At 40.7% G+C, this 17109-nt stretch overlaps 1 protein-coding gene across 1 annotated transcript; it reads right to left on the bottom strand.

The window, feature by feature from the left end:
- Positions 1-14777: 14777 nt before the first annotated feature.
- On the bottom strand, positions 14778-15716 carry LOC145799379 (uncharacterized). Its single transcript, XM_082888943.1, has 2 exons — positions 15447-15716; positions 14778-15212 (listed from the first exon to the last, which is right to left on the bottom strand). The coding sequence occupies exons 1-2, from the start codon at positions 15714-15716 to the stop codon at positions 14778-14780; spliced, it is 705 nt and encodes a 234-aa protein (XP_082745069.1).
- Positions 15717-17109: the final 1393 nt, after the last annotated feature.

The raw sequence follows: 17109 nt of genomic DNA, 5'->3' as shown, positions 1-17109 counted from the left end.
CGACCTCTTGTCCAGAGGGCTTGGGGAATATCTGCTTGGTCTGAAGCAATTGTGCTAAACTACCTAGCAAAAAGATAAATAAAGCAATAATAAGGAAATAAACGAGCAGACAAACGGACAGCATAACGGCGTAACTAAACACAACACACAGTCGGGTATAATTAATACGCAATTGATACACCGTTCTCAAAGACTGATCATTATTCCCAAATCACTGTCCCCAAAGCTGAATCTGATACCTGCAGATAACTGATTCTGAAAATACTGAACTGGTGCCCACAGGCCTGATACCCAAAAATACTGAACTTGTGCCCGCAGGCCTGATGCCCAAACTTGTAAACTGATACATGCATTCGTATGGAGACGCACTCTAAAAGCACATAACAAACAAGTGAGAGCCAAAACACCCCTATGTTGGGGTAAGGTTTCCCTGTCCTATTTTGTCAGGAACTAGGGTTTCACTACGCATGCAGCGGTTTCAAACAACTTATGATCGGGTAAGCAACCTGTCCTAGTTTGGAATGGTCACTATGGATTCCAAATATGCACTAAGCTGAATGGTCAAAAAGGGTGCCCCGGTAAAATCGGGGTTTGTGTTCCCCCCGCAAGCGGTCAGCCTTATGGCCCACTTCTCAAAGCGAGCCTTCGGCAAACCGTTCAGGAATAACATACGGCAAACACGGTGTCCTAGGCGCACCAATGCACATGCAATGCAAAAAAATACACAAGTGTAGTCAAAACCAGATATCATGAGTTCGAGTCAAGTTCTCTAAATCCCCAGCAGAGTCGCCAGAAACTGTAGACGTCCCCGAACGTCCCGAGAGGATGAATCCCCCGTTCTGTTCATATGGGCTCACTACAGTTCAGGACTCAAAGTCACGGTCCTGTATCTAATCTCACAGAGTGCAATGCAAGACCGACGAATCATCAAAGAGTCCAAATCCGGCAAATCATTTTTGAAAACAGATTTTTTGAAAGAAGTGCCAAACGTGGACTGCTTTGCCAGATACAGAGTCGCCACCTAAATATTTTATTTTTGGAAAAATTTAGGAAATCCTGACTCGTTGCCTAAGGCCACGTGTCCGTCATCACCAAAGTTGTCTCGGCTCAGAAACTTGGGTACAATTGGGGAAGGTCACTTCGTGAGCACCCCCGCTCTCCCGATCAAAGATCGGCCTCTACTAACCATGATATCTAGTTTTGAAAACACTATGCGTTCTTATTCCAGTTATTAGCCTAGATTTACTATGTGATGCGCACAACATACAAGTATAGACTGGATCGCCTGAATTGGAACGAAACATCTCATGTTTGTTTATTTGAAAATGATTTGATGGTGCTCCTCGTAAGTAGGCTAAGATGTGGATTTGCCACCCTCGGGTGGGCTTAGAAAACATCATTTTGCCACTCTCAAGTGGGCTTAAAACTCGCATTTAATGAATTGCTCCAATCCAAATAACCCAACCTTCACCCACAGGCATTCAACTAGTTATATCACATAAGCAATTAGTCTCATGGTAAGCATGCTATCATGCCAGTCACTCACACACATGCAAGGATGCTAAAGCATAAGTACTTACCGAGTACTCCAAGCCAAAACAGAAGCTATGTTAGAAATCCATGCATGATCCTAACTATACAGAAATGCCTAATGCAACACATGCAAAAATGCAACTACAATAGGCTCGGCTATCCTAAACATGGCATATGATGATGCTACAGCTAACACGTATTCAATTTGGAATTGAAATACAAATGCAGTTAGTATGATGCACCGAGCCCGGTGCATGCAATACAGATGAATGAATGCAAACATGCGAGCATAAGTATGCTAATTGAAACATGCCCTAATCTAACCATCATAAGCTGGTAAATAAAAGGGAGAAAGACGTGGGGTTGGAAGACATACATCACACGCACGCACACTTATTACAATTGTGCCCTTGCTCAGAGGGTCCGAATAATATACAGTTCGAAAGTAATACAGTCCGAATGAATAACGAATTACAATTAATTATTACACAACCACTAACTAATTAACAAATTAGCTAAGTAAGCAAATAAATTAAATGAATGTGACTGCCTTGGCTCTGTTTTGGATGATAATGGATGCATGCATGCTCGATGCGCTTTGTCGGTAAATTCCATCGCGATGCCTTGTCTCGCCATTGTTTGCAGCTGATTTCAGGAACTTACACAAAGCTCCAGGAGGCTGAAACTCCACCTTGGGAAATCCACCGACCAGGTATTGGCTTGGAACCCCCTGCCGACCACCCCTCATGGTGAAAACCAAAAAAGGTGGTCGGCCTACCAGAAAACCTAGTCGGCCGACCACTTTCTGCCCCTGGACTCTGGTTTTTCTGCAACAAAGGCAAGGAGGAGAGAAAGCAATGTATTTTCAACATATGTGTGCGCGACCACTCCTCCCCGTCCTTGCACAAGCTCTAGGGAGCGTGGCCCTCGATTCTCGAGCCACCAATCACGTATCTCGATACATGATGGCTGAGAGACCGAATTGCACATTTTAATAAGACATGAATGCAAGTATGAACATATGAAGCAAACAATTCTATCATAGATAATCAAGAACGTCAGGGACCGGGAATCGAGGCACGTTTTGTCACTTGGAGTACGAAGCGCCCCTCATTTCCCGTGCTTGGACTAAACCCTATTCCAAGCACCATGCAAATGGAATGGCATGCACAATGCGACTAACATGCAACCTAGCATACGCAATGCTATGGACTGAAATGGCATCCATAATGCGCGTGATGTAACATGGTATACACAATGCTGTAAAATGCAACTTAGCATACGCAATGCTATGGACTGAAATGGCATGCACAATGCACGATGGACTTACGCCAACATGAGTGGACCTCAGCCACACTCACATCAGTGGCCATGAGATGGAAAAGAGACAATCGAAATGCGTGCACACGTGCAAGTATACCGAGGACCGAACCTAAGGCATAAAATGCCACTCTACCAAAGCATGGCAAGGGATGAAAGATGGCATACAAACATGTAATTTCCAGCACTGAAACATGATGCTAAATGGTCCCGAAACATGGAAATATGGCACCCGATACATGAAATAAGCCCTGAAACTCAAAGCTAGGCACATGTATTGAATTAGAACTATGCAAAGCAAGCATTATTTGACCATGAAGTACAAAGACAGAGCCAAGGCAGTCCCAAAACATGCACATTTCTAGTTTAAAGCATGGCCAAAAAGTGCTAACATGATGGACTAAAATAGCATGCAAATTTGGCTAGCAAGCATGGTTTACATGGCATGTATATGAAGCGTATGAGAACTCATCAAACCAGCCAAAAACAGTGAATAAAACATGACAAAACATGCCCAAATAACCACTGAAATGCATCCAATGCATGCAAAAATGATGAGCTTCTTTGGAGGGCCATGCAAAGGGGTTACTCAACACATACAACAAGGACACTTAGCATGGAAAAACCAAGGAAATCAAATATGACAAACCTAAAACTCACCAAATTGGCCCTGAAATGGGTCAATGAAGCATACAATGAAAGGCCCCCTCAAAAGGCCTTGAATGGAATTGTTCTACACATGCATTATATACATAAAATAAGACCAAAAGGGCCTTAGATAGAGCTAAGACAGACCTCAAAACCCTCAGAATGAGGCCTGGAACATGACTTCAAAGCATGCAAAAAGGGGTCCCTTTGGAAGGCCAACAAAGCTAGTAAAGAGAATGAGGGGTGAGAGGGTCACCGCTCTATGATTTTGAAGCTCAAAGGCACATCTAAGCCACCGAAAATCCGCTGGATTTCAGTGGCTAAAAGGCCAAATCAAGGCTAATGCAAGTGCTCACATGCATAGCTCAAAACATGAGGAAATAAGGCATGAAAGGGGGTAGATGACCCCAAACAGAAAAAGTATCTTAAACAAATATGTTTATGAGCTCAAAAGGAAACTTTTTCTAGTTTATGACAAATCTTGAAAATGCTCACAAGTAGGACTAAGATATGATGCAAAATAGGCCTACAAAGAGGGATAAAGCATACAAGGATGTAGGAGACCTCAAACAGAAAAGTGTCCTTAATAAATATTCAAGAGGAGCTCAAAATATGACACTTTTTAGTTTATGACAAAGTCCAGAAATATTTTCAAGTAAGGCTAATCAATGGAGCAAAAAAATGCAAGTTTAAGGGAAATAGGTGCTTACCCTTGAAGAGCAGCAAAGCTGGAGCTTTTGGACCAAGTTGGTGAACCTTCAACCCTTGCAAATTAGTCCCAAAGTGCTGGAATTGATGGAGGAGGTGTTGTGCTAAGGGTTGGTGTGCAAATGGTGCAAGAATATTAGGGTTTGGAAGCTCAAGTGTAGAGATATATAGAGAGAGAGAGTTGTAAGCATTCAAAGGGGTTCAACCCTTGCAATGGAAGATCAGCCTCCCCTTTATAGAGGGGAGGCTCCAAAATATCTTAAAATGGCTTCATATATCCTCCATACACGTGTATGGAGGGTGGTCCAATTGCCTCACAGCTGGCACAGCTGTGATGCATTCAGAGAGGGCAAAAAGCAAGAAGCAGGCCGACCAGTTCAAGTGGCTAGCCGGCCACTCCCCCTGGTCGGCCGACCAGGGGTCAAAAGGTTCAAGAAGAATTTCTGGCCGGCCACCCCAAAAAGGTGGCCTCCCAGATGAGTGTAACACAGTTGTATAGTGAAAAATCAGAAAATGTGACCCAAGAGAGAGAAAAACCAACTTTTTAGCAAGGTTCAAAAGGGTCAAGGTGAATTACTGGTCGGCCTACCCATATTGGTGGCCTCCTAGATGAGCACAACACAATGGTGGTATGAAAAGCCAGAAATTGTAGCTCAAAAGTGAGAAAAACCAGCTTTCTGTCAAAAAAACTGGCTTTTGGAGAGAGAAAAAGTGAAAACTGGTTTTTCAGGAGAATAGGTGGCCCCCCACCATCCTACCACCTCCCTAGCAATGAAAATAGGGTCCCTACTAAAAATGGACCAAGATGGATGCAAAACGAGGGTTCGGGGGCCAAAATGCGCAGTCTGAGGCCCCGAAAACAGGCTGTCAGGCACCGGAAGTGGCGTATGACCATGAAGGTGGTCTCCTGGGCCACAGTGTCCCTCTAAAGGGAGGAAATAAGGTGTGTACCAAAAACCAGAGCAATCGGAGGTAATTAAGCGGTCCCGAACCGAGACACACGACCGACGGCTCCGAAAATCAGAAACTGGGCTCCAAACGGGAAAAATGGCCTATGACCACGAAACGTAGCCTACGGCCACTGAGAGATGGTCTACGAGACCTCTCCCTCCCTTTGGGAAGAGAAAACAGAGAAAACAGGACCTGATTCGCAAATCGAGACAAAGCACAAAAGAGCCCCGAAGTCTGGAGGCATGGCTCGTAGCTGAGACTCTGAAACCTCAGAATGAGAACAATATGCATCATCACCGAGCGCTCAATTGGTGACGTCTGAGTCTTAAGGTCGGTCAAAAATGGGGTGTCTACATATTTTTTCTCCCCACCCGGACAGATTCAAATTTGTTAAACACGGGTTTTATCTGTTCAAATTTTGAACCCAACAGATTTGTATCTGTTTATTCAAACTGAACAGGTACAATACTTGTTCATTCAAATCTGTACCTGTTTAATTTAAATTAAATAGCCACCACTCCATCTATAAATAGGTAGCTCCTCATTTGATGTTTTCACTCCAATTTTTTGTTCTTCTCTGCTGCAATTCATTTCTGCATTTTGCTGCATTAATTCCATTAATTTTCTATGAGAAAGAGTGTATACAAGTGTGTTCGTTGTACGAAAAAATTGTAGTGCTGCAATTTTTCATTGATTGATCATTTTATCATGGGAGATAGACGTTCACAATCTGAAAGTACCATGGAGAGGACAAATCTCTCTTAAGGAACACTGGACTTGATCAGAAAATTTGTTCAAAAAATTTATCATGTAAGTTGTTAATTTATTTTCTGTTTTATTATTATTTATTTAAATCAGAGTTTGATTTTATTTTTGTAACAAAATAAAAATCTATTTTTATTTATTGGTTTGAGTTTTGTAATCAAACAATCTCTCTCATTTCCTATATATTTTTTTATTTCCGTTTGTTGTTTAGTACACAAACAAAATTTATTTCATTAAATATAGTGAAGATTGTCCAACAATCTTAAGGCATATTCTTTTTGGTATTTTCATTGTATTTATTTTTCTGTGTTTTCACAAAGTGATATTCTGGTTGGAAAATACAAATAGTAGTAATATACTGTTTATTTTCTTTGACAACTAGTAGTAATATACTGGTATCATTAACAATTGCAGAATATTAATTTGTGTTATAGAAAATTATTGTGGTATTTTATTTTTCTAGTTTTAGTAACAAGGAAAATAAAATTATTGTGTTATAATTTATTTTCTGGTTTTAGTAACTAGAAAATTAATTTGTGTTTTGGTTTTTTCTGATTTTTGTAATCAGACATTGTGGTTACTGCAATTGAAAATGCAACTGGAACTGGTACTCCAATTGTTACACCGATTCCGGTCCCTATCCAGAACCATGTTCAAGTTTCAATAAATCATGAAAAAAAATCGAAAAAATTTAACAGTACTAAGTTTAAGAGATGGTAGCAAGAAATGTTGTTTTATCTTACAACTCTAAATCTCACCTGGTTTCTCCGTGAAGAGGCTCCAGCACTTAAAGAGGGTGAAAGTGATTGGTAAGTTGTTGTCGCTGTAGACGCTTGGAAGCATTCTGATTTCTTGTGCAGAAATTACATCCTCGATGGCCTTGACAACATGCTGTATAATGTTTACAGCCCTTTGAAAACAGCAAAAGATTTGTGGGATTCTTTGGAAAAAAATACAAGATAGAGGATGCCAGCACAAAGAAATTTGTTGTCGGTAAATTTTTGGACTTCGTTATGGTAAACTCTCAGACGGTAATTTCTCAAGTTGAAAGTTTTCAATTAATTTTGCATGATATTCATTTTGAAGATATGTCTCTTATCGAGTCTTTCCAAGTCGCTGCTTTAGTGGAAAAGTTACCACCGGCTTGGAAAGATTTCAAAAATTAGTTAAAACATAAACGCAAAGAGATGATCATAGATGAACTTATTGTAAGACTGAGAATTGAGGAAGATAACCGGAAGACTGAAAAGAGGAATGGTAAAAATCCTATTAAGTCCAAGGCTAATGTGGTTGAACAAGTGTACAAACCACATAACAAAAAGAGGAAGTTTGCTGGAGATGGTTATAAGCAAGGCGACAACAATGGCAATAAGAAGTTCAAAGGAAAATGCTATAACAGAGAGATTGATGTCATTTACCCCGTCAGAGATGTAATCTAATTCTATCACATTGGCTTGATTGGTGGTCTTTTTGCTTGTACTTCCGCGATCCTTCTTAGGGGGGCGGACACGAAATGGGGCAACTCGACACATTTACGCGGACAAAAAGATGTTCACTATTTACAATGAGGCTGCAAATGGTGAACAACTTTTCATGGGAAATTCTTCTACTTCTACTGTGGCTGGACAAGGAAAGGTGATCTTGAAGATGATATTAGGGAAAGAACTTACCCTCAACAACGTACTGCATGTACCGGACATCTGGAAGAATTTAGTTTCTAGTTCTTTATTAAGTAAAAATGGTTTTAGACTTGTATTTGAGTCTAATAAATTTGTATTAACAAAGAGTGGTATGTATATTGGTAAGGGATACATGAGTAATGGTCTCTTCAAGTTGAATGTAATGACGGTTGTACCAAAACTTGCTATTAATGAGAATAACACATCTTTTGCTTATATTCTTGAATCGAATTTATGGCATGGTAGATTAGGACATGTAAATTTTGATACTTTGCGTAGATTAATTGATTTGGATTATATGCCAAAGTTTAAAATTGATCCTAATCACAAATGTGAGATTTGTGTAGAAGCGAAACTAACTAAGGCTCCATTTAAATCAGTTGAAAGAAAAACTGAACCTCTAGAATTAATTCATACTGATGTATGTGATCTTAAATTTGTTCAAACTAGAGACGGCAAAAAGTATTTCATAACATTTATCGATAATTGCATAAGATATTATTATTTATATTTACTGAGAAACAAAGATGAAACATTAGAAATGTTTAAATTCTACAAAATTGAAGTTGAAAATCAACTTGGAAAAACCATTAAAATGGTTAGAAGTGAGAGAGATGGTGAATATGATGCACCATTAAATGAATTTTGTGCACAACATGGCATTATTCACTAAACTACGGTACCCTATTCTCCACAGCAAAATGTAATTGCTGAAAGAAAGAATAGAATCCTTAAAGAAATAATGAATGCCATGTTACTAAGTTTGGGTTTACCGCAGAACTTATGAGGGGAAACAATATTGTCTGCTAATTATGTTCTTAACAGAATACCCCACAAGAAATCCAACAGCACTCCTTATGAATTATGGAAAGGTCGACCACCTTTTTATAAATACTTAAAAGTGTGGGGGTGTTTGGCAAAAGTTGAAGTTCTTGTTCCTTAAAAGACTAAGATAGGACCAAAAACAGTGGATTGTGCGTTTATTGGTTATGCTTAGAATAGCAGTGCATATCGGTTTCTGATTTATAAATCAGAAATACCTGATATAAATGTGAACACGATTATAAAGTCAAGGAATGCTATTTTTTTTGAACATGTCTTTCTTTACAAGAAAGGACAGGAATTAAGTTCACAGAAAAGAACTTATGATTGTACACAAAGTCAAAAGACTAATAACAATCAAACATAAAAGACTAGTAATGGTCTCGACTAATAGGATTTAACTGATGATGAACCAAGACGAAGTAAGAGAGGAAGAATATCAAAATTCTTTGGTCCAGATTTTCTGACATACCTGTTAGAAAATGAACCTCAAAGCTTTAAGAAAGCAATGACAGGTCCTGAAGCATCTCTGTGGAAAGAGGTTGTTAATAATGAAATTGAATCCATTATGCAAAATCATACTTGGGAATTGGTGGATCTTCCACCTAGTTCTAAACCTCTTGGATATAAGTGGATATTTAAGGGAAAAATGAAAGCAGATGATTCAATAGACATGTATAAAGCAAGACTTGTAGTAAAATGTTACAGATAAAAGGAAGGTCTGGACTATTTTGACATATATTCCCCTATGATAAGAATAACATCCATTCGCATGCTTATTGCTATAACAGTGTTGTATAATTTAGAAATACATCAAATGGATGTTAAGACAGCTTTCTTAAACGGTGATCTAAATGAAGAGATCTATATGGAGCAACCCGAAGGGTCGTAGTGCCGGGGTACGAAAAGAAAGTTTGTCAGCTTGTAAAATCTCTTTACGGATTAAAACAAGCACCTAAGCAATGGCATGAAAAATTTGATCATGCAATGCTTACTAATAGGTTTAAGATAAACGAATGTGACAAGCGTATCTATGTTAAAAACAATGACCAAGGATATGTCATAGTTTGTCTTTATGTGGATGACATGCTTATCATTGGAAGTAGTCAAAACATGATCAAATCAACTAAGCAAATATTGAACAAAAGATTTAATATGAAAGATATGGGGGTCGAAGATATAATATTAGGTATGAAAATTACTAAAACATTTGACGGATATGCATTATCTCAATCACATTATATTGAGAAAATTCTTGGTAAATTTATCAAGAATGATATGAATGTAGTTAGAACACCTTTAGATATCAGTTTTTATTTATCAAAAAATAAAGGTGATGCGGTGTCTCAGTTAAAATACTTCCAAATCATTAGAAGCCTAATGTACCTAATGAATTGTACTCGTCCTGATATAGCTTATGTTGTTAGTAAATTAAGTAGGTATACTAGTAACCCCGGAGAAGACCATTGGAAAGCGATCATTCGGGTTCTTAGATATCTAAGATTTACCCGTGATCATGGTTTGAACTTTACTCGATATCCAGTAGTACTCGAAGGTTATTGTGATGCCAATTGGATATCGGATACTAAAGATTCAAAATCTACTAGTGGATATGTCTTTACTCTGGGAGATGCTGCTGTTTCTTGGAAATCCACGAAACAAACACGTATCACATGATCCACAATAGAATCTGAGTTCATTGCTTTAGATAAAACAGGAGAAGAAGCAGAATGACTTCGTCACTTCTTAGAAAAGACTCCAATGTGGCCAAAACCTGTGCCAGCTATTTGCATTCATTGTGATAGTCAATCTGTAATAGGCAGGGCACATAATCATATGTATAATGGTAAGTCACGATATATTCGTCGTCAACATAATACCGTAAGGCAATTGCTCTCAAATAGAATAATCTCGATAGATTATATAAAATCTAAAGAGAATATTGAAGATCCGTTAACAAAATGTTTGACAAAAAAGCAAGTGTATAGTTCATCGAAGGGGATGAGATTAAAGCCTATTACATAAGAGTCATCATAATGGTAACCCTACTTATATGACTGAAGATCCCAAGAACTAAGTTCAAAGGGACAATTAAGTTATGTGTGGCTCATTAGAAATCACCACGGGATTAAAATTTCCTACCCATTCTCACGATGTGAGTGATATTTGCAACATGTGTTGTATGCATGGGTTTAAGGATAAGCTTTGCTTTTAATGATTACTTATATTTTGATTTAGGCATAAAATCAAGATGAGTATAAGAGATATCCACAATAAGGATCACCTATATAAGTGTCGAACTGGGGCCGGTTCTATGAGAATGAAGAGGCTAAATTCTCTAGAAGTACTCATGAACAACCATGAGTGTTCAAGGCCAAAATGAACACAACCGTGAGAACCACGATGTGTTAGAAGATATTTTGTGTGAAATCTATTGTCTTGACTTACACAAACGACTGAACAATTCAAGGCATCGCGTCCATTGGTTAGTTAGTAAGTCTGATAGGTTATCACTAGGGAAGGTTCAAGGCCGAAAGCTACCTATCCTGATGCAAGATATTTTCGATTTATATTCTTTCGACAAATTCTACATATTGTTGTATTTCTATTGTCATCAAATTCCATTCATGTGGGGGATTGTTAGAAATGTTTTTGAAAAATAGAATTTTTTATCAACTTCGGTCTAATTTTTAGGTGGGACCCATGTGTTGAATTTCGCGGGTCTAAGTGGTAACGCGTTCTATATCGCGTTGTGATTCATGTAGTATATTTGGTTGCTCAAAACCATTATCGGGTGAATGGGAAATTGAAGCCAAAAAGAGCTCCATGGAAATGGTGTTTTTGGTGAAATTTTCTAAAGGTTTGGTTTAAGGTTTGTCCCACATTGATTTGGTGGACAAGTTTTGAGTGGGTTTATAAGGCATAGGATTGGAACTTGGGGTAGGCCCCAAGGGGCACCCAAATTTTGTAGAGAGAGAGGTTATGGACAAAATGCGCTAAACCCATTGGACCCAAAAATCACCACATGCGCGCGCGCCGCCGCCGTTCGTTCGTTCGGTCGGGCGAGCTGGGTTGGGCTTGGGCTGTGGTGTGTGGTTGGGTTGGGCTTGTCCGGCTTAATACCTATCTTTTTGGGCCAAAAACATTTGAAATTTATTTTCTAAAATTAAATTCTAATTTTTTGGAATTTGAATTTCGGAAATTGAATTCAACATGGGCTCCGTTTTTCCCCCCCACCTGGACAGATTCAAATATGTTAAACACAGGTTTTATCTGTTCAAATTTTGAACCCAATAGATTTGTATCTATTTATCCAAACCGAATAGGTACCATACCTGTTCATTCAAATATGTATCTGCTTAATTCAAATTAAACAGCCACCACTCTATCTATAAATAGACAGCCCCTTATTTGATGTTTTCACTTAAATTTTTCATTTTTCTCTGCTACAATTTTTTTTTTGATCAAAGAAACCAATTAAGATCCATTCATAGATAAACTAGAAACAAGTAGGGGAGGAGGGCATACCACCCAATTTACAGGAAGATAACCTCATAGTCTAGCTCGTGCAACCCAGTGCGCTACATTATTAGCACTGCGAGGACACCATCTGAAAGAGAGACCACGCTTGTGTGCTAGAGCCTTGATATCAGCAACGATAGTAGGACACTCCCAAGGAGGGGCATCCTCTGAAACACTTAGCTTGACTGCTCATTGATTATCCCCACACTCCCAAGGAGGGGCATCCTCTGAAAGACTTAGCATGATTGCTCATTGATTATCCCCTTCAACCTCCACTAGACTGAGTTGCAAAGTGTCACACATAACACAGGCCAAATGAATTGCTATCACTTCATCCTGAAGCACCGAAGCTATAGGGACTTTCGATGCAACCCCATCGAGAAGTGCCCTTTGATCATTACGCAACAAAGCAGCCACCGCACCCACTTTTGTACCAAGTTGAATAGCCACATCACAACTGATTCTAAAAGTCCCCTGTGCAGGGGAGACCCATGCCTGGTTGACACCACTAGCTTGTTTGAAAAACCTGGAAGGGGCCGCTAACATCGCTTGGGCTGTCGCAAATTCCATGGCATCCCTAGCTGCCTTGAGAATTACCTCATTTGGATCCACTGGGACATGGTTAAAGACGTGATCATTGTGAGCCTTCCAAATGTGCCAACAAAGCCACAACATCTGACAGATGATTTCTTGCCAAGTGTGGGATATGCCAAAGTTATCCATGACCCCTCTAAGCCATATCAAAATTGACTGAAATCGTGAAGGATCAAACTGGAGACCAAGACCACTCTCGAACCAAACTGCCTTAGCCCAAAAGCAACCTACGAGAAGGTGTTCGACAGATTCAACCTTAGTATGACAAATTTGACATAGATTCGTCTCTGCACACCTACGAATGTGCAAGTTTTGACGGGAGACGAGATAATTGTTGCACACCCTCTATGCGAAATGTTTGATCTTGGAAGAGAGAGCCAGCCGCTAAATGAACTTCCATTCCTTATCAGACCAGTAGAATGAGGAGGACGGAGATGAGTGAGAAGATGTGGTCCCTTTATTTACCATAACTGCATACCCAGACTTGACAGTGTAGGAACCTCTGGCCTCATGATGCCAAATACATGAGTCGTTGATATTCTTAATAGAAATGGGGATGACAACTATTGCATCTACCTCTTCCGAGGAGACCAATCCTTCCAATTTCGCTATATCCCACAATTTGGTTCGAGGCACAATCACATCTTGAACCAAATTAACCATACACCCAGTCGGTTGTCGTGATTGCACGCGAAAATCCTTTAACGCTGGAACCCATTTATCATCCCAAAATTTAATTGAGGTTCCGTTGAAAACTTGCCACTGCAAACCATCAGCCAACACTTCACGGCCATGGAGGAGACTTGACCAAGCCCAGGATGCACGAGCCTCTTTAGCGGCATGCATGAAGTCGGAATGGGGGTAATAAATGCCCTTTAAGACTTAGGCACAGAAAGAATTAGGAAAGCACAGAAGCCTCCACCCTTGTCGAGCAAGTAAAGCTTTGTTGAAGGTCTTGAAATCACGAAAGCCTAACCCCCCCTTCCACTGGGGAATAATTAATTTGCTCCATCTAGCCCACTGAATGCCCCTTTCCTCCAGATTGCCTTTCCACCAGAAATTACGAATAAGAGAATCCAGTTTGTTACACACCCTATTAGGAAGCAAAAAGCAGGCCATTGCATATGTGGGAATAGCTTGTGCCACAGATTTAATGAGAGTCTCTTTTCCATCCTTAGATAGAAGATGAGCTTTCTAGCCCTGAAGCTTAGTCAACAATCACTCAATTAGGAAATTGAAAGCTGCAGATTTTGATGTGCCCCAACATGAGGGTAGACCTAAATACTTTGCACCCACACAAACCGGGGCTATTCGTAACACCAACCCTATCTAGTGTTGAGTAAGAACATCCACATTTGCTTAATATCGAACACCGGATTTGGCAAAGTTTATCTGCTGTCTTGAGGAATCCCTATATAGCTTTAAGATATGCAACACCTCTTCGCATTGTCCTCTTTCAGCTTTAAAGAACAATAAGGCATCATCTACAAAGAATAAGTGCAAGATTACGGGGCAAGTCCTTCGAATTCTCAAACTGACAAGTCTCCCATTGTGGACACTTTGCTGTATCAATCTGGAGAGCACATCAATTATCAACAAGAAGAGGTAAGGAGAAAGCGGGTCTCCCTGCTGTAGCGCCCGAGAGGGTTTGAAGCTAGCATGTCGAACACCATTTGCAAACACCGAAAAAGTGACAGTAGAGACACATTCCATGACCCATTGAACCCATTTAGGACGAAACCCCAGTTTTAACATAACTGCACGAAGAAAATCCCACTCAACCGTGTCATATGCCTTATGGAAATCCAACTTCAGGGCCAAGGTCTTGGTCTTACCTTTTTGAGTTTTTAGGGCATGAAAAGCTTCATGGGCTACAAGGATGTTATCCTGGATAAGCCTACTTGGAACAAACGCCGATTGGTTCAGAGAAATAAGAGCCCCAAACACCTTTTTAAGTCTGTTGGCCAAAATTTTAGTCACAATCTTCAGATTAAAGTTGCAAAGGCTAATTAGTCGGAATTGAGATAGCTTTTCGAGTGCGAAGATTTTTGGAATGAGAACCAAATTGGTGTGGTTCATTTCTTTAAACAGATAGCCTCCTTGGAAAAATCTCCTCACTGCATTGCAAGTACCTTCGCCCACCACACTCTAGAATTATTGATAGAAGAAACTCGAAAATCCGTCCGGGCCTGGTGCCTTAAGAGAACCAAGTTGAAAAACAGCTGCCTTGATTTCCTAATCGGATACAACTCGCGTGAGGGCTTCATTTGCTTCAGGAGAAATAACTGAGTCAAGAACTTGGAGAGTTGCCTCCATGTCACCTCGAGGCCCGGTTGTGTACAAATATGAAAAATAATTCAACAAGTGTTCATCAATTTCCTCATCTGTGGTCAACCACCTCCCCTTTTCTGTTTGTAACTTCATAAGCTGATTCCTCTGTCTCATTTGGGTGATAGTGGTATGGAAGAAGGCTGAGTTCTTGTCGCCAAAATTTAACCATCGAATTCTTGACCGTTGATGGATGAGCATTTCTTCTCGAAGTAACAAACAGTCAATTTCAGTTTTCAGCTGGGATTTCTTGGCCATGTTATCTGCGGATAACGGTTGGCCCTGTACTAGAGGTAATTGTTGCCTCAAAGTCGCCAGTTGAGTATTCCCATTTCCAAATTCCTGGTTACTCCACACTTGAAGTCCCCACTTACAGGTCTTAAGCCTTTGAGTGAGTTGGAACATAGGAGACCCGACCGGAGCACTATCCTAAGCCCACTGGATAGTAGGGCCGCACTCAACACTAGTTGCCCAGAGAGATTCAAACTTAAAATACCGAGGGACTCGTTTTGGGAGAGCACAACAATCCAAAATTAAGGGATAGTGATCAGAACCTAAGCAAACATCATGGAAAACCTGTGCATATGAAAAGAGATTTTGCCAATCCACATCAGCCAGCGCTCGGTCAAGTCTTTCCTGAACATTGGCCCAACCCACCTGATTATTGGACCACGTATAGGAGTTGCCCTTGAACTCAAGGTCAACCAATCTGAAATTCGAAATCATCTCTTGGAATTCAACCATCTGGGATCTGCTGCAATCATTTCCTCCTTGTTTCTCCCACACTGATCTCACTTGGTTCAGGTCCCTTATACATAACCAAGGATATTGGATTCTTGTAGCCATTGCTTCTAAATTCTTCCATAAATTTTGTCTTGTTTTTTTTTTTGCGTGGGAGCATAGAGGAATACCGCAGCCCAATCTCTACCACCCCAACCAGAAAGAACGCGGCGAAGGAAATGATTGGTCTTAAACAAACATCTAGATGCACCTCATTTGTCCACCAAAGTGCCAAACCTCCGGATAATCCCACTGGCTCCACATAAGCTTTTGGTGAACTGAAGACTATGCCTAATTCTTTCTAACTTAGCCTCCTTATTTTTTGTTTCCATTAAAAAAACCACCTTGGGACGATGGGTTTTGCATAACCCTCGAAGAATCCGGACTGTCAGGGGACGCCCCAACTCCTGACAGTTCTAGCTGATGATCAACATGACTCGTGTGGCTGTTCAGGGACAGCCACTAGAACCCCTTTCATCTTTTTGAAGCGTAACACTGATAGGAAAAGTGCTCGCCACTTGAGAGCAAACTTCCAGCTCATTCTCCAAACTGGTCTCCATCCACTCCCTGCACCCGAACATCAAAGAGCTGGTGTTTTCGTGGGCGGCCCACCTTCTTGCCAGATTTTCGCCGCCTAGCATTATAAGGAATTAACATTCATTGGGCATACTGGACGGGAAGGTCCTCTTTCGCAGGCTCATCCTTGGAACTCAAGCATTTCAACAGTTTGGATGGACGGAACCCGTCAAAAGCCTCTTTATAAGTTTTCCGTTTGAGAGTTAAATCCATAAAGGCCTGTGATATGTGCACCTCAATAGCTTCATCTCTGTAGGTGGGCTGATAGGGGAGACCATCTCATTAGTACCCAGAGACTCCGGTGAAGGGGCAGGCTTTCAGAGGAATGGGTTTTGAAAGAGGGAGGTGGGTCGAAGGGCTCAGTAACAAAATATTGAGGCCCACAAACCTCACTTGGATTAAGAACATTCTGGGTCAAGGTTGCATCCAGCGGGACCAAGGGCAGATTGGTGGTCTAGTTAACTTGAGGCCCATAAAGGTGGGCTATCTCCCCCATCGCTCCTAGCCTAGACCAACCATGTGGGCCTCCTGAGCTTGTTTGGAAAGCAGACATCGTTGAAGATTCTAGGTTTTGGTCGTACAGACACACCAGAGGCTAGCTATTCAGGCTCCCTTAGCGGTGTTGCACGTGTTATTCCCACACGTGTCATCCCCTGCTCCGCCATCTCCTTGCTGGACTGTAGCTGTGGTTGGGCACGAATTTCAGCTGTGCCGACCTGCCGCCAGTTAGGCGCAAACGAAGACCCCAAACTCCGAGCTGTAATCGTTCGCATGTCAGGACCATAACTCGAGTTGGTACCTTCGTCCCGAGAGACAAACTTACAAGCATTCCGGTCATGGCCAATCCGGCCGCAATCATAGCCAAACTCAGATAACTTCTCAT

The sequence above is a fragment of the Camellia sinensis genome, chromosome 9 (genome assembly GCF_055761805.1).
Source record: "Camellia sinensis isolate YWXY chromosome 9, ASM5576180v1, whole genome shotgun sequence".
NCBI lineage: Eukaryota > Viridiplantae > Streptophyta > Magnoliopsida > Ericales > Theaceae > Camellia > Camellia sinensis.
This window is presented reverse-complemented; position numbering and strand designations above follow the sequence as displayed.